Source organism: Natator depressus, chromosome 2, assembly GCF_965152275.1.
Source record: "Natator depressus isolate rNatDep1 chromosome 2, rNatDep2.hap1, whole genome shotgun sequence".
In the NCBI taxonomy this organism is placed as follows: Eukaryota; Metazoa; Chordata; order Testudines; family Cheloniidae; genus Natator; species Natator depressus.
The window spans coordinates 38,715,909-38,740,529 of NC_134235.1; the positions used below are offsets into that span (position 1 = coordinate 38,715,909).

Sequence of the window (24,621 nt, forward strand, 5' to 3'; positions counted from 1 at the left end):
AGTGGTTCGGGACTATTTAGAAAAGCTGGATGTGCACAAGTCCATGGGGCCGGATGCGTTGCATCCGAGAGTGCTAAAGGAGTTGGCGGATGTGATTGCAGAGCCATTGGCCATTATCTTTGAAAACTCATGGCGATCGGGGGAAGTCCCAGACGACTGGAAAAAGACTAATGTAGTGCCCATCTTTAAAAAAGGGAAGGAGGAGGATCCTGGGAATTACAGGCCAGTCAGCCTCACCTCAGTCCCTAGAAAAATCATGGAGCAGGTCCTCAAGCAATCAATTCTGAAGCACTCAGACGAGAGGAAAGTGATCAGGAACAGTCAGCATGGATTCACCAAGGGCAAATCATGCCTGACTAATCTAATTGCCTTCTATGACGAGATAACTGGTTCTGTGGATGAAGGGAAAGCAGTGGACGTGTTGTTCCTTGACTTTAGCAAAGCTTTTGACACTGTCTCCCACAGTATTCTTGCCAGCAAGTTAAAGAAGTATGGGCTGGATGAATGGACTATAAGGTGGGTAGAAAGCTGGCTAGATTGTCGGGGTCAACGGGTAGTGATCAATGGCTCCATGTCTAGTTGGCAGCCGGTATCAAGTGGAGTGCCCCAAGGGTCGGTCCTCGGGCTGGTTTTGTTCAATATCTTCATAAATGATCTGGAGGATGGTGTGGATTGCACCCTCAGCAAGCTTGCAGATGACACTAAACTGGGAGGAGAGGTAGATACGCTGGAGGGTAGGGATAGGATACAGAGACCTAGACAAATTGGAGGATTGGGCCAAAAGAAATCTGATGAGGTTCAACAAGGACAAGTGCAGAGTCCTGCACTAAGGACGGAAGAATCCAATGCACCGCTACAGACTAGGGACTGAATGGCTAGGCAGTAGTTCTGCAGAAAAGGACCTAGGGGTGACAGTGGACGAGAAGCTGGATACGAGTCAACAGTGTGTCCTTGTTGCCAAGAAGGCCAATGGCATTTTGGGATGTATAAGTAGGGGCATTGCCAGCAGATCGAGGGACGTGATCGTTCCCCTCTATTCGACACTGGTGAGGCCTCATCTGGAGTACTGTGTCCAGTTTTGGGCCCCACACTACAAGAAGGATGTGGAAAAATGTCCAGCGGAGGGCAAGAAAAATGATTAGGAGACTGGAACACATGAGTTATGAGGAGAGGCTGAGGGAACTGGGGATGTTTAGTCTACGGAAGAGAAGAATGAGGGGGGATTTGATAGCTGCTTTCAACTACCTGAAAGGGGGTTCCAAAGAGGATGGATCTAGACTGTTCTCAGTGGTAGCAGATGACAGAACAAGGAGTAATGATCTCAAGTTGCAGTGGGGGAGATTTAGGTTGGATATTAGGAAAAATATTTTCACTAGCAGGGTGGTGAAACACTGGAATGCGTTACCTAGGGAGGTGGTGGAATCTTCTTCCTTAGAAGTTTTTAAGGTCAGGCTTGACAAAGCCCTGGCTGGGATGATTTAATTGGGGATTGGTCCTGCTTTGAGCAGGGGGTTGGACTAGATGACCTCCTGAGGTCCCTTCCAACCCTGATATTCTATGATAATACTGAGAAAGTTCCACACTTAATTTGCAAAATGTAACTGTGATGTTTCACTCCATATTCTTTATGAAAATATGCTTATGATAAGAATATAACATAACTGAGATGTACTTTATGCAAGATGGGTCTTGTAAGGTATCATTGGAAAGGTTATAATTTACTGAATGTGATTATCCAGTTTGTATGCCTGTATCATTTCTGTATCTGTATTTCAGCTATGCTACTTTGAGTGATGCCCACTGCTAACACTTCAGGTACAACAGTGGAAAAGCCAGGCAGGGCCAATGGCCCATTAGCAAGGACAATGGACTGTGAAAAGGCTTGGTCTTCCTGCGGGCCATTCATACTGCCATTGACTCATGGACTCTGGATACTACAGAGTCAGGTGGTCTTGTCACCTGATACTAAACATTATCTGGGACTACTTGTAACTTTCCACTGGAAGGGGGTGGAGGGGTCAAGTTTGGGAAACAAAGGATTCCCACCTTATGTAAATCCTATTTTAGGGTGGGGAGAAAGGCAAAGGGAACTCCACCTCTCCATGGCTTTTCTGCGCACGAAGAAAGACTGCTAAAGCCACCTGAAGGAAGGCGTGGGGCAGGGGAGTCCAGACTAAGACAGGGCTCCAGTCTGAAAAGAAATATAACTGGAACTCTGAACCACAGAAACTTTACATTTTGTAACGTGTTTCTTAAGTATATTGAGCTTAGCTTGTGTATTTTGCTTTATTTGGTCAGTAATCTGCTTTGTTCTGTCTGTTATCTCTTATATTCACGTAAAATTCACCTTTTGTAGTAGGGAGTGGGAATGTAAGTGCTGGGGGAGTCCTCTCACACAGAGCTGACTTCTGTCTGTGTCTCCAGCAGGGTGTGGCCCTACCTGTGTGTGCTGCAAGAGGCCGGAGAGCCTAATCCAGCAAAACAGTAAAGAGGGAACCCAGGCTGATTGAGCAGGGGAGGCTCAGTTAAACCCCAGCAGATCAGGTGACACCCCAAAGGCCACAAACCCATCACAGTAACATACTGCATGACTTTAGGATTTACAAAAGTGAAAAGGATTAAATTAAAATACATCAATGAAAGTGACAAGTACCATATCTAATGAATGAAACAGTTTCCCCTTTTCCCTCACATTTCTTGGAAGTAATAATAATTTATATTAAACAGAAAAATACCATATGTATAATGTGAAGCAGTCAGAGAAAATTATTTGTGTAGCAGTGGTGCAGTAGTCACCATTAAAACTGAATGCTTACCAATAGTTACTATTGTATACAAGATGCACCAATTATTAAAAAATAACTGCAGTATCACAGATACTACCAAGTGTTTACCAACTATATTGATAAATGTTGATTTTTTATAGAAATCATCAGCAATCAAATATTAATAAGAATAAACTTTCTACAAAACATTTCAGTCAATCAAATTTGGGATGCTTAAAACATTTTAGGTATTTTTGATTTAGAATGAACTATGTTCTACCTTCTCAGAACAATACACTGACATTTCCTTAAAATGAATAAGAGATTCTAAAACTGGAATGGCTTACTGTAGTGTACGTTCTTTTCTATTGGCATGAGCTCATCATGCTGAAGCAGAAAGTTCTCGGTTCATGTCTCAACTTTGGACTTGGTGTAATGCTCACTGCTGAGTCTGCAGTGCAGTACCAGCAGAATACAGCTAGTGGTGTCATCCTTTGGATAGATAAGGTGGGCAAGGGAATATCTTTTATTGGGTCAACTTCTGTCGGTGAGAGAGACAAGCTTTCGAGCTTACACAGAGCTCTTCTTCAGGTCTTGGACAGGTACACTGAGCATCACAGCGAAGTACAAGGTGGAACAGATTGTTTAGCACAGGTAGTTAGCACATATTCTAAGGGACCATTCAAGGTGGAGTAGCCCGTTAACAGCTATGACCAAAGAGAATATATGCTAGCTACCTATGCTAAACAACCTTGTACCTCTAATATCCTGGGACCAACACGGCTACAACACTGCATTCATCTTTTGGATGAGGTATTAAATCAAGGTCCCATTTCTCTGACTGATGGGTGTCCACATGGAAATTAACGATTTCAAGATATTTAATGAAAAGAAGAGCAAGACAATCCTGACAATCTGACAAAATTGTGTCTCTCATTAAAACAGTTTCTAATACCAGTGGCTGTATGTGAGCTACTGATGAGTGTATAACATTTGCTTAGACAGTCACTTGCAGCATGAACAATTTCCAATTGATTTTCCTTCAAGTGTTTGGATATTTGCATATGAAATGCTCTATATAAAAACAATTCTCTACTACTGTGTTACTGACTGATGCATTTGAGATGTCAGCCACAGGGTTACAACTTACTATTTCAGAAGCAGGTTTAAACATTTTTAATTTAATTATTTTTAAGTAATTCAGTTCTCAGAGAAAAAGTGAAAATAACTGAAAATTTAAAAAATAATAGAGATGAACAAATACAGTTTTTACAGAACACTACAAAAGATTCAGCTGAAATTGTAGTTGGTATCCTGCCATATTAGCACTTCTGGAAGCTTAAAAGTATTGGTATTCAAGCTTCCCCACAGCTGGTGTTTCCTGTTACAGTGATCCATAATATTTTCTCACCCACCTGTGTCATACAGATTATATACGTGAACATTTTGCTAAGGCCGCCTGATGATGGATACACTTCTCTAGCTGGCTGCAAGTCAGCTAACCTCCTATTTTTTTCTTTCAGATAATATAGCTGCTGAGAATGTGAGCAGAAGATCTGGGTGGCTGGTGGAGCTGAAAGAAGAACTCAGCTGGCCTTTCTCTTCTTTGATAGGGCCTCAGTTTAGAGAAGGAAAAGAGTGGAGGTTGAAATGGGGCCTTCAAAGAAGGGAAGAACAGATATCAAAAAGGAGTTTTGGGTGGTGAAAGCAAAGATTATGGTGCACTTTGGAAGCAGAAAGGGAAATTTAGGGGGCCTTGAATAGTGAGGGAACAAAGATCAGAGAAGATGATGCAGGAAGGTGGGAGTGAGTGGAAATGGTTTTGTGGAGCTTATATGGATGAGGAGCACCTACAAGAAAGACATGCATATCTAGATGTGGGAGAAGAGAAAGGTGAAACAAAACAAGGTGGTGATGGTCAGACTATGGAGTTTCAGAGTAGCAGCCATGTTAGTCTCTATTCGCAAAAAGAAAAGGAGTACTTGTGGCACCTTAGAGACTAAATAAACTTGTTAATCTCTAAGGTGCCACAAGTACTCCTTTTCTTTTTGCAGTCTATGGAGTGAAGACAAGAAAGACAGCAATCGGTTAGCTAGGCAAGAGAATAAACCAAGGATAAGAGGAGGAAGAAGAAAATACAGCAAACAGAATATTAGGGGAAAAGACAGTGAGCAAAACTCAGAGAGGAAAGAGAGAGCAGAAAACCAGGAAGGGAGAGAACTAAAGGATATTTAAAAGTAAGAAAAAAGGGGAAGGAATGCTTTAAAGTGGGGAGGTAGGGTCATTTACATTTTTTTGTGCAACAATGTTTTTTCTCCTCATCACTGGTCCAGCCATAGGACCTTTAAAACACATTCACCACTTCAACACTAACTTATTTTTCTACAGGTCTATTAAACCCAGTCCCAGCCTTTCCATGTAGAGATGGTGAGAGAGAGACAGTCAAAGGAAGAAGGGAAAAACCCAACAATCTATGGAAAAAGACAAATGGCGAATATAACTTTTGCACCCTCATCACTGCATTATCTCACCTCCGAGAACAGAGAGGATCAGTAAACAACAAATAAATAAGGGAGGTCAGGCAACCATCTACATCCTTACTGAGTAACTGTGTGAACTTACTGTCACCTGCGCCTTTTTTTCTCCCCTTCTCCATTGTTCTTTCCCTGTAAATTACCATTACTGTCACATGTTAACTCTAGACTATACATTCTATTGTTTTTTCTTATTTTGTGACTTGTCTAGGATATTGCTGGATGCTTGATAAATAATAACAGTAGCTTGATACTTGGAGCAGGGGCCTTGTCTTATTTATTTGTTGAGCACTTAGGTGCCATATAAGTAACAATTTTGCTCTTTTACCATACTTCATTTCTGGCAAGGTTTCAGCAGCCTTTATGTCATAAGCTGGTAAAATTAGAGATCCATGTTTTAAATTATTTCACAGCAATTCCAAGCTGCTGTCAGTTAATATATAGGCTTGGTTTCCAGTTGTTCTCAAGAGACTGGCTTCTAAGAGCATGCTGGAAAAGAAACAGGTAAAATCAAGACTTTTAAGACACTATCTCTCTCAACCAGCAAGGACTACACACACATCTTACACTAATGCAGGACTCCCAGCTTTCTAACCATTTAAGACATGCATAGCTAGCCCCGATGGCTAACAATACCAATCTTAAAATAATCAGTGATCTCTCTATCAAGAAGTGTTTTTTGAAACTGGTCTGACGACGAGTATAACAAAAGCCTCGACCTATAATCAGTGTGATTTTTACTCCTTGTTTTATGGAGAAAAGGGAGAGAGGAAGAGGAGTGGTAAGAGAAAAGTCTAGATATAAAAAGGTAACATGAAACTGGAAATATGGTAGACAGAGTCAATTAAACTAGGAGATGGCAGTGAAGGAATTAAAGAAATGGAAAAAAGGCGGAGATATACAATTCAAAGATTAGCATACTACGTATCATTCATATTCCAATATATATTATACATCTCTAGCAGAAAAGAGGAGCTGAAAGAAAGGGCAAAGAGTTAATTGTAATAATTTTGATGAGGAAACCTCACCTTCTACAGCTGAACCTTTCCAAATTCTCATAACTACCATCTCCTGTGGCCTCACATCCACAACAGAGATCTTTCTAGCTAGTCAACCACAGACTATAGGAAATGGGAGTTCAAGTCTAGCATTCTCCAACTCCACTGACAGGCCAGATCTTCCCTCCCTAAATCCTCTAACCAGAAACCAATTCTGCTCAACAGGCTACAATATGAACCCTAAAACAAAAGCATATGTTGTCCCATCCACTTCCAACAAGCTATTGATGAAAAATAGGGGGGTACAGAGGCTAAGAGTGACAACATTTCCAGAACCCTACCATCTCTCTTTACCATTGGGGTCTATTTGAGGTGGACATGATGTCCCTTTAAATCACTATTTGAGGTAGACATCATGTCCCTTTAAATCACTTTTATTCACCAACAATCTTTTAGCTTTTACTTTTTTCATTGAGGCTTAAATTTAAATGTGCACATAAAACCACATGTGCACGAATTGTACATGGGCAAACCAGAGCTCTGCATACCCGTGTGCAGATGCAACACCTATCTATATCTGTACATCATGCATTCTACACCTGCAACTCCAGAGCATGCAAAAACGTGCACATATTTAAAACCTGAAGTCTAGGATTAGAACCAAACATTTTGTCATGTACATTGCAATCTTAAAAAAGATAAAAGAACAAATTTTGAAAAGATCGTTTTTTAAACAAACAGTGCTGTAGCTTTGCTTGTCGTATATAATATTTCCCACTTTCACATAATTTGAAAGTCTTTAACGAAGCAAGAATTAACTATGCCAAATTCCATAATGCATTCTTCAAAAGACTAACTACTTTTAATTCAAAAAGGAAAACAGAATACTTAGTCAAACCACTCTATCTCCTGAAAGAAACAAAGCTATCATATTTTATTCATTAGTGTCAAACTCTGTGCCATGAAATTATTTTACAATGAAACTAAATACCCGATTAATCATAAAAGGAATGGGATTTAGTCTAAACTAGTAAGATAAAGTACATGATTAAAGTGAGCGATTCCTAATATAAATGAAATCTAACAAGGAAGTTTTCTTTTTTGCTGCAGTAATGTCCATTTTGCTAAATAATTAAAAACATAACTTCTCAACATCCACTTTTAATTTAAATTGAGCAGTTTTTCATTAGAAAACTAAGGAGTACTTTGATGACCCATGAAACAGTTGTTTGGCTTTATTATTACCATTATTTATCATTTATCAATTTTTGCAACAAAATTTTTGCTACCAAAAAAAGAGGTTGTTTGTAAAATCAACAACATTACCATTCTTGACACTTCCAGATTTTGAACAAGAGACTTTTTGACTAGTAATTTTTGGTTTGACCATTGCCAGCAATGGGAAATCTGATTCCATAACGAAGAAGATAGTAACAATGGTCACAGGTCAGAATCAGCTAGAGAACTGAAAAAGAGAATGAGCCAGACATAGGGATGAATTCTCAAAATGCAAGTCCAAAGTTATGTCCAGATAAAATGTAGATGCTTGCATAAATAGGCAACTGCCACATACTAATGTTGCATTTGGGCATGCAAGTAAATAGTTGCACGAGCAATTACCTGTGCAAAATGAAAGTTTGCGCAGTTTTTGTAGGTGCAATTCAGAATCCAAGTTTTGAAAAACTCACTCAGTACAAATACACACTTGCCCCTACCCTCACTCCTTCCCCCCATAACAACTTTGAAGAGCCATTAAAATTCTATAATTGCAAACTAACCAGTCCTCAATGCCAAATATGCATTTATCCTAGTTCCCTCTTACTTTTCCTCTTCCATGTAGCAGGCCCACCTCCCTTCCCACTCCTGAGTACACCCTTCTTCATTTTATAAAGACTCTCACATCCCTGGCTCAAGCACTCATACTTCCCACTTGCTTTCTCCCAACTACTAGCTTCACACTTATGAAGTTGCTCTGAGTTTCTTGGTTCCATGCAAAAGTATTCCTCCTTAGCCTATGGTTTCCAGCCTGAGAGAAATATGAGGATCAACACTGAGAGCAAACAAGCTTGGAGTAAAAGAGTGGGATGGGCAATGAGGGCTCCCACAAAGTTATTATTTAATATTTATTTAAAGGCAGCACCTGTAAGCACAGGTCTTGAATACAATGAAAATTAAAACGTTAATAGAGTCATAGATTTTAAGGCCGAAAGAGACCACTCGATCATCTAGTCTGACCTCCTTTATATCACAGACCACCAATGCCACCTAACACCCACACACTAAACCCAACAAGACGGATGCTTGGAGTTACAAGTGTAACTCTTCTGCCCATCAGAGTTGGCAGCAACAAGACTGTAGGAAATGGGAGTTCAAGTCTAGAGTTCTTCAACTCCACTGACAGGCCAGATCTTCCCTCCCTAAATCCTCTAACCAGAAACCAATTCTGCTCAATAGGCTACAATATGAACCCTAAAACAAAAGCATATGTTCAGTATCTAGGGGTGCTGTTTCAATAACACAATGCAAAATCAGCTCGAGCCCCCACCCAGTGACCTGGGACAATTACATACCACCCCCCGGGTGCCTCTAAGAGGCAATACTTCCCCTCTCACAAGCAGAGTCTGAGTGTAGCAAAAGCCTTTTAATAAAGGAGGGAAACAATGCGGCATTATGTTGGGGAAACACCACAAACAGGATTCATAACACAAACCATGAGCAAAAGACCCACCCCCAAGTAAGTTTGGCAGCGTCCTTTCCCCCTCAGGGTCTTAAGTCCAGCAACCCAACAGTCACCCCTCACACAGTTTCTGTCCTTGGTCAGTGCAGCCCTCAGAGTTCAGAAGTTCATCTGCAGAGTTTACCTCCCAGCCTGGGTGGAAGTGGGGGGAGGTATGTGGGCATCTTACATGCTCCGCTGCTCGGGTCACCGGTCGATTGCCACGCCTCTCCGTGGGGTTCTGGCTGCAGTCTTCACTACCAGCTGCGCCTCTCCGCCAGCCGTCCAGCTAGCTGCTCCTCTCCGTTAGCTGTCCTGCCAGCCACTCACCAACATGCCTTCAGATCTCCCCCCACACACACTTAACACAGCTCTCAGTGAATTCAGCTCTTAGTAACTTCAGCTCTTTAGTGATTTCAGCTGTTAGTAGTGGGGCCCCAGTGCTGGTGCACTCAGAACCACTAGCCCAAAGTTGTTCTAATGCTTCGACCTAGGTATCAGTGATTTCAGCTCTGCAGCATGTAACAAGACTCCTAATGGAGTCAGAATTAGCTCTGTTATTACACAGTGGAGAGAGGAGGAGTCAAAGTGGCGTTCAGGGCCCTCAGAAGGGGCCCACACTACCAGGTACACATACCTGTCCCCAGCCTCTCGCAGGTCACTGGGCTTTGGAACCCATGTCCCTTGTTTAGCGAGTGTTACTTAGTTGAGGTCCCCCCCCGCCCCAGTCTCCTGCTGGTAACAGCTCACCTTACCTGATCACTCTTGTTACAGTCTGTATGGTAACACCCATTGTTTCATGTTCTCTGTGTATATAAAATCTCCCCACTGTATTTTCCACTACATGCATCCGATGAAGTGAGCTGTAGCTCACAAAAGCTTATGCTCAAATTAATTTGTTAGTCTCTAAGGTGCCACAAGTACTCCTTTTCTTTTTGCGGATACAGACTAACATGGCTGCTACTCTGAAACAGTTGAGGGAGCGTCCCTCCATTATAAAATGCCAAGTACAGTTCTACTGTCCTTGATTCACATAACCAGGATAACAACATTTTATTACTCCTGCCCCAATAACAGAGAGACTGGGGATCCCACAGCAGCCAAAGTGACCATTTGGGCAAGCAGTCCCATCATGCTAGGCGGGGTGGGTGTGCCCATGCAAACGAGATCAGCCCCTGAAGTCCTTTTCCACAACTCACCACCAGATGTCAGGGTAGAGCTCATTCTGACTCTGCTTACTCAAGGATGGCCCATGTTCAGAATGAACAAATTAGGAGAAATGTGATGGTGGTACGAATTATAGAAAAACTGAGGAAATCCACACTTAGATGGTTTGGACATGTGAAAAGAAGATCAGAAAACTATATTGGAAAAAAATGGTTACTAGCCTTTAATAATTGTTGTTCTTCGAGATGTGTTGCACATTTCCATTCTACTCTTGGTATATGCACGCCCCATGCACAGTCATCAGAATTTTTCCCCTCAGTGGTACCTATTGGGGTGGCTCGAGCGCCCTCTGCTGCCGTAGGCCGCTAGCATCAGTATAAAGTGCCCAGACGAGCTCAGTTCCTTTCTTCTAGAAACTCCAATGTAGAGGGCCAGGAGGGTGGGTTCTGGAATGGACATATGACAACACATCTCAAAGAACAACAGTTACAAAAGGTGACTAACCGTTTTTTCTTCTTTGAGTGACTGCACATGTGCATTCCACTCTTGGTGACTTCCAATCTGTAATACAGGCAAAGGGATCAGCGTTCACATACACACAGAGCATAACACAGCTCAACAAATTTATCATTATCCCTAAAATAATGGGTGGTGACATAATGGGAGGAGAAAGTGTGCACCGATGACCAGGTTGTTACTTTACAAATGTCCTGGATGGGGATCTGCACTAAGAACACTGTTGCTTGTGATCCCGTGGAACGAGCAGTCAGATTACTGGGCGGCTAAACGCCTGTCTGATCACAACAAGTACAGATACATGAAATTCTGTGCAGACATTGGGAGATCTCTCATTTTGTGTGCTACAGCCATGAACAGTTAAGGTGGAATGCTGAAACAGTTTAGTCTTTTCTATGAAGAATTCTAGAGTGTGTTTAACATCCAATTACTGTAGTCGTGCATTGTTATTTGCACGAGGCTTTGGAAAAGCCAGGTATGTAAACTTCTCAATTACTATAAAATTGCTAAACTATTTTTGGGAAGAAACTCAGGTGAGAACATAAATACACCTTTCTTTAAAAAAGACTGTCTATGGTAGCTCCGTACAGTTCAGAAACTCTTCTGCCAGACATGTTGGCAATTAAAAAAAAAAACCACCTTCCAAGAGAGGTATAGTAAGGAGCACATTGCTAAAGGCTTAAATGGTGGTCCCATAAGTTTGACAAGACCAGGTTCAAGTCCCAAGGAGGAACAGGCTTCCTTACTTCAGGGTACAACCTTTCTAGGCCTTTGAGGAATCTGACTGCCATGGCATTTGAAAAAACAGAGTGATTGTCCACTTGAGGGTGGAAAGCGCATATTGCTGACAGGTGGACCTGACAGAGGGTCCTGGTAAGCCTTGCAGTTTCAGGTGCAACAAATACTTGAGTATATTTTGGATGGATGAATGCATCGGCAAGACTCTAGTTTGGGAAGCCCAGAACAAGAACCGCTTCCATTTTGATGGGCAGGCAGTCCTGGTGGAGGGCTTTCTACTACTTAATAAGACCTGGTGAGCTTGCTTTGAGCAAGCCTGTTCTCTGGGATTTAGCCATGGAGCTTCCAGACTGTTAAATGAAGGGAACTCAGGTTTGTGTGGAGCAGCCAATCATGGTCCTGAGAGATCAGATCCAGGTGCAATAGGAGCAAGATTGGAGTCACCACTGAGAGGTCTAAGTGGAGAACCAATGTTGGTGGGGCTATAAATATAACCCACTTGATCTTTAGTGGCACTCTGTGTAGGAGTGGGATTGGGGGAAGAGCATAATAAAACTGTCCCATCCAGGGTAGCAGGAAGGCATTCATAACAGAACCTGGACTGCGGCCTTGAAGGGAGCAGAATTGGTTACACTGTCTGTTGTCCTTGTTCACAAACAGGTCTATTTGGGGAGTCTCCCATTGCTGGAAAATGCCTCTAGCTACATCCGGGCAAAGAGACCACTTGTGACTGGAGCAAGACCTGCTCATGTGATCTGCCAAGTTCATTCTACACCCCCAGAAGTTAAGAGGCCTTGAGGTTGATTGAATGGGCTTACAAAATTCCCACAGGTGAACTGCTACCTGACAAAGGAGGGAAGAGTGAGCTCTCTCCTTGCCTATGGGGATATGATAGAGGTACATAAAATCATGAGTGGTGTGGAGAAAGTGAATGAGGAAAAGTACTTACTTGTTCCCATAATATAAGAAGTAGGGGCCACCAAATGAAATTAACGGCAGCAGGTTTAAAATAAATAACAGGAAGTCCTTCTTCACACAGTGCACAGTCAACCTGTGGAACTCCTTGCCTGAGGAGGTTGTGAAGGCTAGGACTATAACAGGGTTTAAAAGAGAACTAGATAAATTCATGGAAGTTAAGTCCATTAATGGCCATTAGCCAGGATGAGTAAGGAATGGCGTCCCTAGCCTCTGTTTGTCAGAGGGTGGAGATGGATGGCAGGAGAGAGATCACTTGATCATTACCTATTAGGTTCACTCCCTCTGGGGCACCTGGCATTGGTGACTGTCGGCAGACAGGATACTGGGCTGGATGGACCTTTGGTCTCACCCATTACGGCCACTCTTATGTTCTTATGTAGGTAAAACATGGCTCCAATGTTGTCTGTAAGAACAAATAAGCTTCTGCCCCAATATGAGGCAGGAATATCTGACAGGCAAGACAAACCACCCTGAGTCTCTGACATTGATATGAAGAGAGAGATTTCTCCAGAGACCAAAGATGCTGAGTTCAGATGAGCCCCAGGTGATCTCCCCAAGCTAATGCGTCTGAGACCAGAGTCAATGAAGGTTGAGGGCGGATAAAGGGGAACGCCTGCACAAACACTGAGAGGATCCAACCACCAATTCGAAGATATGTGAACCTGTGAGCGTACTGTGAGCACAGTGTCCAGATGGAGACAGCTTGATGAGTATATTGAGGCCAGCCATGTCTGGAGAGGTCTGAGATTCAGTCTTCTGTGTTGTACCACATATGTGCATGAGGCCATGTGGCCTAGGTGCCTGACACAGTTTCAGGCTATTGTGATTGGATGATCTTTGAGATGTGTCACCAGGGATTGGATTGATTGGAATTGTAACTTGGGAAGGAACACCCTGGTCTAGGTAGAGTTCAATAACGCCCCAAGAAACTCTCTCCTCTGTACCAGACAAAGGGTAGACTTGTCTGCATTGATCAGAAGGCCTAGGGCTATGAACATCAACTGGATGATTTGGACTCTGAACACAACCTGAGCCATGGACCAGTCTTTGACTAGCCAGTCATCCAGATAAGGTAGACCAGAACCCTTAATCTCCTGAGGAAAGCTGCCAATACGGCCATACATTTTGTGAATATGCAAGCAGCTGCAGACAGAACGAATGGAAGCACTGACAACTGATAATGTGAATTCTGGTACAGTAGGAGGAGCATTCCTTACTGATGCCAAGGCACTCGGTGCTGAGTCTGATTGCCCTGACTCAGATGGAGGTCTCAGTGCCACCTCCATGAGTAGAAACTTTAGCCTGGCCTCCCTATCCTTCTTCGTGCGAGACTTAAAGTCCTTGCAGATTTGTCAATGGTCCCCAGTATGAGCTTTCCCAGGCACTTAAAATAACTTGAGTGTGGGTCACTCAGGAATAGCCTTGTTGCAGGAAATGCAGGGCTTTAAGCCTGGTGACTGAGGCATCCCTAGGCACTGGGAATTGGCCAAAAAAACTGTTAAACACTGAAATCTAACTACTTAACTAACAACTTCACTAAAACTAACTAACTATTTAAAATATACAGAGGAAAGTCCACTGAGAGAACTTGCGAATACAAGAAGAGCCGTTCCGGTGACCATCCCAGGAGGTAAGAAGGAACTGAGAGGACATGGGGTTGGCTGGGTGCTTCTTACTGGCACCAGAATTGCACAGCAGTAAAGGGTACTTGAGCCACCCCAATGGGTACCACCAAGGAAAAATTTATGGCAACTGTGGGGCATGCACACATCAAGAGAGGAATGCACATGTGTAATCACTCAAATAAGAACAGGATATTAAACTTCAAAGTGGAGGGTAAGAAAAGAGTTGGAAGACCCAAAACTAGGTGGATAGATGTCACACAAAGAGATCTGATTAGTTGTGGAGTTTCTGAGGAACTGAGTCAAGAAAGACTGGAATGGAGAAAAAGTATTCAAAGAGCCAACCCCATATTAATGGGATTAAGGCTAAAAGAGGAAGGAGAATTATGGCAGCACCCAGAAACCCCAATCAAAATACGAGTCCCATTTTGCTAGACTCTGAACAAACACATATGAAGACAAGATCTCTGCCCTAAAGAGCTTACAATAAAATGAGATAAGGAGCATATGAAGGGTGGGGTGGAAGAGGAATATAGTCAAATATATACATTTTTATGTCTGGTGGTTGGGGTGCCTGTGCAGTGCTGCGCATTTCCCCTTTTTCAGGGGTCTTTAAACAACCCCCCCCCCCCCACCGCCCCCCATAGTCTTTCTCCTTCAATCACAGTCCTTCTTAGTGTCTGGTTTCTTTATTTACAAAGTTCCAAAAATGCAAACAAACAAAAAAAATGAATTTCCCCAATCACTCACAGAGTCCCCAGAAATATGTCTTACCTCAGTGCCGAGGGAGTGGAAAAAGGTTTCCTCGCAGTGTCTCTATTATCAGCTTGCAGGTGCCCTAACCAAGCTGACTCCCTTGCAGCTTCTCAGAGTCAGTCCCCTCTTTCCAGAGCAGCAATAGCTCTCTTATAAGGAACCAGTTGCTTGAGGTTCCTTCCCTGCACCAGATGTCTCTGGTTGGTTCATTTAGCAAGCCTGCTCCAGGCTTCTAGTCTCCTGCATGCAGTTCCCTCACTCCCTCTGTTTTCTCACAACGTACATATATAATCTTTTAAAAATAATAAATCGATAAAGTGCCAACAGACATCCTGTTTGTCCATCAAACCACCTTTAATTGACTGCTTTCTTATAGGCATCACTGTAGAATGGTCCTGAGGATGAAAGATTTGAAAGAAGCAAAGGGTAGAGATTTTACCTTCCTATTTTATCACTCCCAACTCCCTTTCCTATTTCCCTTTGAAAATCCAGTTTGTAATCCCCCCTTCTGATCTAACACGAATATGGTGTTAATTTCCCCAAAATTTCCTTTTCTGTTTATGAAAAAATAGATGTATTCGGCTTGGGTTCCTGTCACCATTTTACTCTATTTTGGTTTTTGATCAATGGTTCATTACTGAAATTATATTCACAAATATTCACATAATTTCAGTCACAGTCACATATTTATGACAACAGCATAATCAATTTCAGAACACACACTGTGGCTTCATAATTAGTTACAGAACAATCTCTCATATCAATATTAACCATTAAAAGCACACATGTATTATTAGAATAGCTTCGATGTCTTGTGCAAACAAAAACTCCAATAAACTAAATTCTTGAAGTATCCTTCAAAAGTGGATTTTCTTCAGACAAGAAAGCATACTGAATGAATAATCTGCCCTTTTTAAATCGATTTAGTTCTTCAAATACCAGACAGCTAAACAAAAGAGTTTCCTTTATTAGTTTAGTATTCATAGACTCAGATATTAAGGTCAGAAGGGACCATTGTGATCATCTAGTCTGACCCTCCTGCACAATGCAGGCCACAGAATCTCGCCCACCCACTCCTGCGATAAACCTCTCACCTATGTCTGAGCTATTGAAGTCCTCAAATCATGGTTTAAAAGACTTCAAGGAGCAGAGAATCCTCCAGCAAGTGACCTGTGCCCCATGCTACAGAGGGAGGTGAAAAACCCCCAGGGCCTCTTCCAATCTGCCCTGGAGGAAAATTCCTTCCCGACCCCAAATATGGCAATCAGTTGAACCCTGAGCATGTGGGCAAGATTCACCAGCCAGATACCCAGGAAAGAATTCTCTGTAGTAATTCAGATCCCACTCCATCTAATATCCCATCACAGGCCATTGGGCCTATTTTACCATGAATAGTTAAAGATCAATTAATTGCCAAAATCATGTTATTTCATCACACCATATTCATTCTATTAGTGTCTATGTGATAAAAGCTTTATAAAAAACATTTCAAATCCGATTTTTAATTGCCAATCAAACATTCAAAATCACAAAAATTTCACTAGAAAGTTTTAACTCTGTGTCTTGTAAGTGTGGAATCATGTAATTAGCCACAAGAGAAAATAAATGTTCTGAAGCAAAATTTAATTTATGATGCTGACCTATGCAGAATACTAGAAAATATACATTCTTAGTAATAGTAAATAAAGACCACATATATGTGAAATAATGAAGTGGCCTAAATCTTTGAACAATTTTCAAATGTTTTCACTATCAATGATGTCATAGCCATATCTGTAATATCCACTGTAAAGGCATATTTTCTGTCACTGCTCCTTTTCAAATGCATAAATTCAGTAACAAAATAGCAATTAAAAAGCACCAGAATTAGAGTACCAGATTCTGATTTCAGTTATATCAGTGAAAATCTTGAGTAATTCTACTGAATAACTGGAAAAATACACACACACAACAGACACACAGAGTTATTATATATACTTCCTTCCCACACCAATGTTGACACATAGGGTGGAAACCATCTCTTCCATTCATCTCTGTCGTTTGTTGCTGCTTCCATTTGCTCTGTGGTGTTCACTCAACTATTCTGCCTTTCCTGTTAAGGATTCTTTTTAAGGTTTCTCTAAGGCGGGGTCCCCAAACTTTTTCGGTCATGCCCCCACCTTACCTGGGCTGCGCCCCCACTGGGAGCCGGGGCCAGGAGTGGGACCAGAGCTGGAAGCGGGAGTTGGGGACTGCTGTGGGGCCAGAGGTATGGCTGGGAACAGAGCCACAGCTGGCCCTGGGGCAGGGCTGGAACAAGGCCGGAGCAGAGCAAAGGAGGGGGGGAGCTGACCCAGGCCCTGCCCCGCCCCCCATATGTTCTTCCGCGTCCCCCTAGGGGGGCGCGCCCCACAGTTTGGGGACCACTGCTCTAAGCAGGGCCAGCTCTAGGCACCAGCGTTCCAAGCAGATACTTGGGGCAGCAGTCGGAAAGGGGCGGCAGAGTTTCCGTGGCGGTGGCAATTCGGCAGCAGCTTCTCTCTCCTGCCATCCGCGGCACCAATTCGGCGGCAACGGGTTTTTTCAGAGCTTGGGGCTGCAAAAATGGTAGAGCCAGCCCTGGCTCTAAGGCATCCTCATTTCCTTAAATCAGTTCGTATTCACTTGACACGCTTCATGTGGAAATCTGTGTGTTGTCATCCAAAGTATATGCCCCAAATATCTCCAGCACTCCCTTCTGATTCTGGTGCAAATGAGCTGCTCGTTGGTGATATTTCAGATGATTCCATATTTCCACTGATCAAGAGGGCTCTTTTTCCCCAAAACTTCATTGAACAATTCTGTCAATTTCATTAGATGGAGGTATCAAGTACTTTTAGCATTGCTGCTGTAATTTGATCATCCTCCACTGCTTTGTTATTTTTCAGCTCTTTGACTGCAGCCTTTGCTTCTGATACCTCTGTTGGATCAATGTTAATGTCAAGCTGATCAGATTCACGTTTCATCAAATCCGGTGCTGTGGTGGGGCTGAGTCTACTGAGTACTTCTTTGAAATGCTTTGAGTATCTGTTTTTCTGTTCTACCTCAGTTGTAAGCATTTTTTCATCTTTGCTTTTTATTGGTCATGTCATGTTTTGAAATTTTCACACAGAGTTTTAGTCACTTGGTAAACAGCTCTGTGGTTTCCTATCACAGCAGCAGCTTCAGCTGCTAGCTCTGCAACATAAGCCCATCTGCTGCACACTGATGTGGCTGCTGGTCCCAAGCCCAGGTAAAGTGGGGAGGACTGAACACAAGGCTAACAATTTGGCTTTGTAGAAACATCTTACTGGCTACAGAAATGGAACCAGGCTACCACTCTGTTAAAAATTAACTCTGCCAACCCCTAATGCTGCATGACAACCCAAAAACTTTGATGCTAGCACAAGAAAACACTTCAGAGTTGGTTACTGGAACATGAGAACAATGTTTCAAATATCAAAGATCTCGGCGATCATGAGGGAGATGGACAACTATAAACTTGAAATCCTGGGTATCAATGAGAGCAGATTGATAGGTGCAGATAACAAGCACTTAAAGCAAAAGAAGAAACATCTCATTTACTCAGGTTGTAGTGACAACAAATCTTCAGAGGGAGTAGTGCTCATTATAACAAATTCTGCAGAAAAATCACTCATCAACTGGGAACCTATTAACCAATGCATCATTTTTGCCAGATTCCAAACCAGATTCCTAAAGATGTCAATCATATAGTGCTGACAGAAGTACATAGCAATGAGGACAATGATAAGTTCTATATGGAATATACACCAGTGTAAATGAAGGCAGAATTTGGCCCCGTGTATTTTATAAGGATTACTACACTTTTTAAATGGATAGAATCAATTAGTTGGCTTGTGTCTTTTTATAATAACTGAAGCACGCTATGATGGCCCAGAAATGAACAGATTGTCATGTCTGTTGACAATCAGTAACAGCACACTACAACATAAGCATAGACATTTGTTAACGACCACAAACTACTCCAGCATTTAAGTTTTTGTTAAAGACAGAAAACAAAGTGGTGGCTAATACATTTTCCATAACTAAGTGGAATTGAAAGTACTGCATTGTACTTTATTTAAACATAAGACTTCTTAACATGCCAGAATGAGATTATGTAAGTAGTCTCATTAACAATATATATCAAGACAATCATTAAAATTCTACTGTAAGTGCATCTCCTTCACCCAGTTTAGCAAGAACACTATCTGAAAGAGCATGGACCTCAATATTAATAGCAAAACAAGAGGCAAATAAAATGTATTTTAGAAATGAAAAATCTGATGATTTTTAATTACATAAATTGTAAATTAAATGAACATTTTAAAACGAACTGTTTAAGTCTGAAAAGTGTGATGCTGCTAAAAATGCTTGTGTGTTATGTGGGGGTGGAAAGACGAAATGGCTAGATTCAATTAAAAAGAGAACGTACCTGTTACAGTTTTTGTTTTGACAGGGCTGCTGGCATACTCAGAAGCTTGATTTGACTGCTGCTTTGCCAAAGGCGTGCTTCCAACCGACACCTCATCCTCTTTTTTTCTTGTTACTGACATACCAAGAGGAACAGTTCCTACAGGCTGCTAGAAACAGGAAAAAAGCAAGGTCTACATGGTGACTAATTCAGAGACAATGAACATATATGATAGAACATTACATCATCATAGAAAGTGTACCATAAACTGTTACTTCCCCCCAAAAAACTCCTAGAAAAATAACTTGAAATTATAATTCAAGCACATATAATGTAAAAAATTTGCAGACTGAACTCCTTCAGTATGTATGAAATAGATTAAAATCCTGAAATGTTTTTAGAGACAGATTTCTGCATGCAACTCTTTCTTTGTTCCTGAAAATGCTCTGAAATATAAAAATGTCAAAGACAGTAAAATTGTAATATTTTATCTGTAAACTAACCAAAACTTAAATAATACATTTGGACAAATGACAATGACCAAAGAAAGACTGAAGTCTGGATGTTTGAGGTTCCCAGAAACTGAAAGATGTTGGTGTGAGATATGAATTCTAAGACATTTTAATAAATAATAATAATAAATTGTACAGTCCTTTATATACAAAGCAATTTACAAACTTTGACTAATTAAGCCTCAAAATGTTGGATGAAGTAAACATTATTATTATTTACACAATGCCATGTGTATACCAGGTGCTTTATAGCAAAAAAAAAAAAAAGGATGAAATCTATAACTTAAATACGAAGGACCACCTTCTTACAGTTACTAATGTTGAATAATATCTTATTTCTTGGGCAGTCCGAGTAAAATCAATGAAGCTACACATGAAGTAAGATATTGCTTAATATGAATAAGGGTATTAGAATCCACTCCTAAAGTAAGTGTTAGTTTCCCATTTTATGGAGTGCAGAAACAGGTCCAGAGAGATTAAATGATTTACCCACGGCCAAACAGTGAGTCAGTGTCAGTGCTGAGATTAGAAAACAGAGTACCTGGCTCTAAGTTTTGTCTTCAAGCCATCAAGACACATTTTCTTTTTAATGTACGTTATTCAAAAAATCAAAATGACAGGACTGTGGGTCATTGCTACAAAATTGATCATTAGGCTCTTTAAGTAAATAGCCCCTCAAATTGTCTTAGAAGCTACACCACAGCTGGCAACAGTCGCTGGGAAATAGGAGATTTTTTTTCCCAATGCCTGACCATTAGCAGGAGAGAACTACGACACATTCCCAATGCTGATTTTGCTTTTGTTTATTATTTACAGATGATACAGTTTCTCTGAAGACCAGACAGCAAGGTTACACATACTTTAATCAAGTTTTTTGTTGTTGTTTAAATGTGTTGGTATCAGAGTGATAATGTAATTCATGTAGCTGAGAATAAAGAAACCTCACACATTGCATGAGGAATCTTTGTGGGAAACAGTTTGTGTGAGGCAGGGGTTATGTGCTTGTAAATTTCCCCCAATGGAAAACAGATTACTGAATTAAGCAATGTGCATACACACAAAATATCGTCCATGGACGAGTGACTGCTAAACACCTTTAATTATGCTTAGGAACTCCACTAGGAAAATAAGTTAGTGCAAGAAAAACAAACGACTCATCAGAAAAATCCAGCATCTACTGAGGAAGTAGCATGCTTTAATTATACCCCAAAGAAACCAACCTGTATGCACCTACAGTGGGATGTGAGACAGAAAAGAGCAGCCCCACTGCTGTAGACAAAGAGAAGACCCCAGGATATGCCAATCAGACACCAGCCACGCACCAGAAAGCCCTAAAAGTCACTCCCCCTAGCAACGTAAAAGGAATTTTCAGTCATCATTGAAAAAGCAAGACAAGGTTTATGCCATAAAGTTATTTTCCATATGGAAAGGTAGGTCAAAGGAAAATTTGTAAAACACACTTTTGTCAAGACACTTTTAGTAATACTGCATTTCTCTTTTGAAAATTTAGCCACTTATCCTTTTATGACTATTTTATGTGGCAAAAATGATTGCACCTTTCCTACTGCCTATTGTTGAGAATCTTTTCCTTCTACAATTTGGCATTTCTGGATATGACATGGCAAAGAGTGCTGGCATGCCAAATTAAAGCAATGTCTTGGAAAATATGACCAGAGACTATGAGGCACGATGAAAGTACAGGCTGGGAACCGACTGGCTAAGCAGCAGTTCTGCAGAAAAGGACCAGGGGATTACAGTGAATGAGAAGCTGGATATGAGTCAGCAGTGTGCTCTTGCTGCCAAGAAGGCTAACGGCATATTGGGCTGCATTGGTAGGAGCATTGCCAGCAGATCGAGGGAAATGATTATTCCCCTCTATTCGGCACTGGTGAGGCCACATCTGGAGTACTGCGTCCAGTTTTGGGCTCCCTACTACAGAAAGGATGTGGACAAATTGGAGAGTCCAGCAGAGGGCAATGAAAATGATTAAGGGGTTGGGGCAAATGACTTACAAGGAGAGGCTGAGGGAACTGGGATTGTTTAGCCTGCAGAAGAGAAGAGTGAGGGGGGGATTTGATAGCAGCCTTCAACTACCTGAAGGGGGGTTCCAAAGAGGATGGAGCTTGGCTGTTCTCAGTGGTGGAAGATGACAGAACAAGGAGCAATAGTCTCAAGTTGCAGTGGGCGAGGTCTAGGTTGGATATTAAGAAAGACTATTTCACCAGCAGGGTGGTGAAGCACTCAAATGGGTTACCTAGGGAGGTGGTGGAATCTCCATCCTTAGAGGTTTTTAAGCCCGCCTTGACAAAGCCCTGGATTGGATGACTGAGTTGGGGTTGGTCCTGCTTTGAGCAGGGGGTTGGACTAGATGTCCTCCTGAGGTCTCTTCCAACCTAAACTTCTATGATTCTATGAAAGTGGTATGATGGAAAAAATTGTCTTAAGAGACAAAATCTAGTTCTGAACCATTGTTTCAACAACGTAGAAGTATATGTAACACCATTAGATGTGTAGGGAAAAGCATCAAGACTATAATAGCAAGAGAAAGATGGAAAACATTATGGCCATATATTGAATGCATGAGTACTGGACAATGAAACAGCTGTTTCATCTTTGCTCTCCAAAATCAAGCCTGATCCTGTTGACGATGCCCAATACAGTTTTGTCAGTTTTTTGGCAAAAAACTACTGGTTATAAGTATGCAGTAGATGAAAGAACAATGTTGAACTGGATAAAAAGGGATTGTCAAGATATTGGGGTTTAGCCACAAACTGACATGGAAATTGTGGCTTGGGAAATAGCAGATGACAACAGTACCACAGCTGTATCAGATGATGAATCTGATGGGAAAGGTAATGATGCACGCAAGTGTTACCATCAGCATTTTATCACATCAAAAATTTAGAGATAAACTCTACTGCACATTTGTTGCTAAACCTAATTGAGAACCAACCTTTTGATTACTAGTAGGTGTTGTTATAGTAAGGGTAAACATACAAAAGACTTAATATAGCTATGAAAAATTATAGCAGCTTTTTACACAAAGCTGTACCACACTAGGGAACACTGCAACAAGAGGCAGTGTACTGAAACAGGACAGATGGCAGGACACCTTGTATGTTACAAAGGGAGAAAAAAACCTAATACCACACCAATTTTTCTGCTGATCTTTAAAAAATTTGTCTGGAAATAAATGAACTAAAGTTCAGGGAACCTGAAGTGTATTTATACTCAGTGAACTAATGTCATAAAAATGTTTATAGCCTTATTGAATAAGAGAGTCATACTGATGTAATTATAATTATTTTTGTTTAATTTTAAATCTTATTTGCCTCCCCTCTAGCTTTTCCTGCTTTTGTCCTGGTTGTAGTAAGACTTCCCTTCCCCAGTCAGTGACGTAATATATAATACTGTTGCACTTTCCTGAAACTACAAATGTTCCGTTGGTTGGAGTACACACTTGCAGAAGTTGCACAGAGCCTGGAGAAAAGCACATGAAGTCCCATACAGCTAGCTTGTGGGGAATAAGGGACAACTGTCTGTAGACCACCACCTACGCGGCCAGAGCAGCGATCCTTACAAAGGGCTTCTACGGGACAGAGAGGGAATTATTCTTGCAAATAGGAAAAAGAGAAGAAGGTGACAAGAAAAGAAAAAGGGGTATAAATGATCCAAGACTGAACTTTTTTTCAGTAAGCCTTTCACATGTTTTAATAAGGGGGTAACTGCATTTCTTTGGAACAGTGAAGATCACAAAACCATTCTCAGTTAAGGGGTTTGGTTGTGACATGTATTAATCCAGAGTCCGATGACCATTAGGAAACATTACATAAATCTCTTTGATAAAGCTTTTCCATCTTAGCCAGAATGATATTCACATCAGACATCCCCTCTCTATCTCATCCAAAAAAGAACCAATAAACTACCCCAAGCAGAACTTTTTATAACACAGAAAGGGAGAAAAACCAGAGACTCCACGAAGTCCACTGGAAACTTCATTATTGCTAATCTAATTAACCTGGAAGGATCTCAGATACTACAACAAAAATTTCTCTAATCGTATTTAATAGCTATTGAAACTATAAAAATGGTGCCCATTATACAGTGCTTTTTGAATTGTTTTAAATGCAGAAAAGGTTTCTTCTGGTCATAATTTCTCTTACTTCCTCTCCCCTTTGCAGTAAAAGAGAAAATTCCATAGGGTCAATTTAATATACAAATTGTTCAGCAATATCTTTCTAAAATTTTTAATATCATGAATAATTCCTATCTTTTACACCAATGACTTCAGCTATCTCAACTGGGAACACGAAGGAGGAAGTTCTAAGAAAAATAACTGTCAAGACTAAAATACGTGCAATGCTCGTTTTAGTTTTCAAGACCAATCATCTGTTCGTGACAGGAAAAAAGTAGCCAGCAATAAGCATCACATAAATCTAAATGAGCAAATGGAGAATTTTAAAGAACTCTTCTGGAAAATCAAAACAGGGCATATATAATAGATTAGATTTAAAGGTTTGTTTTATCTACTTAAAAAATCATACTTCACTTTACATTTTTTTAACCTCACATTGTTATAAGTAACTCCTAATGTTTTAATAACCAAAATAGATTTGAGAAAAAAAAAAAAACAAGTTCTCTATCTTTTCCAGTGTCTTAACTTTGTGTATTAGATAGTACTTTGGGGATATTCAGCTCCCCTGCTTGTCCTCCAGAATTCATCTCCCATTTTTGTTTGTATAGGTTTGTCACATAGCCAGAAGGGAAACAAAATTAAAAAAAGAAAAAGGTGATTTGCAAAATTCATTGACTTCAATGGGACTCCATGCAGGAATAAATACATGCTCATAAGTAACTGCTTCCAGGTTGAGAGTCTATGATTGGAAA

General features: G+C 41.1%; 1 protein-coding gene across 1 annotated transcript in view; it reads right to left on the minus strand.

The window, feature by feature from the left end:
• VPS13B (vacuolar protein sorting 13 homolog B) overlaps positions 1-24,621 on the minus strand; it is a 913,989-nt gene that overhangs the window by 435,506 nt on the left and 453,862 nt on the right. Inside the window, exon 21 of the mRNA XM_074944046.1 lies at positions 19,244-19,391. Coding sequence (XP_074800147.1) covers positions 19,244-19,391 — 148 coding nt within the window. The remainder of the gene's footprint in view (positions 1-19,243; positions 19,392-24,621) is intronic.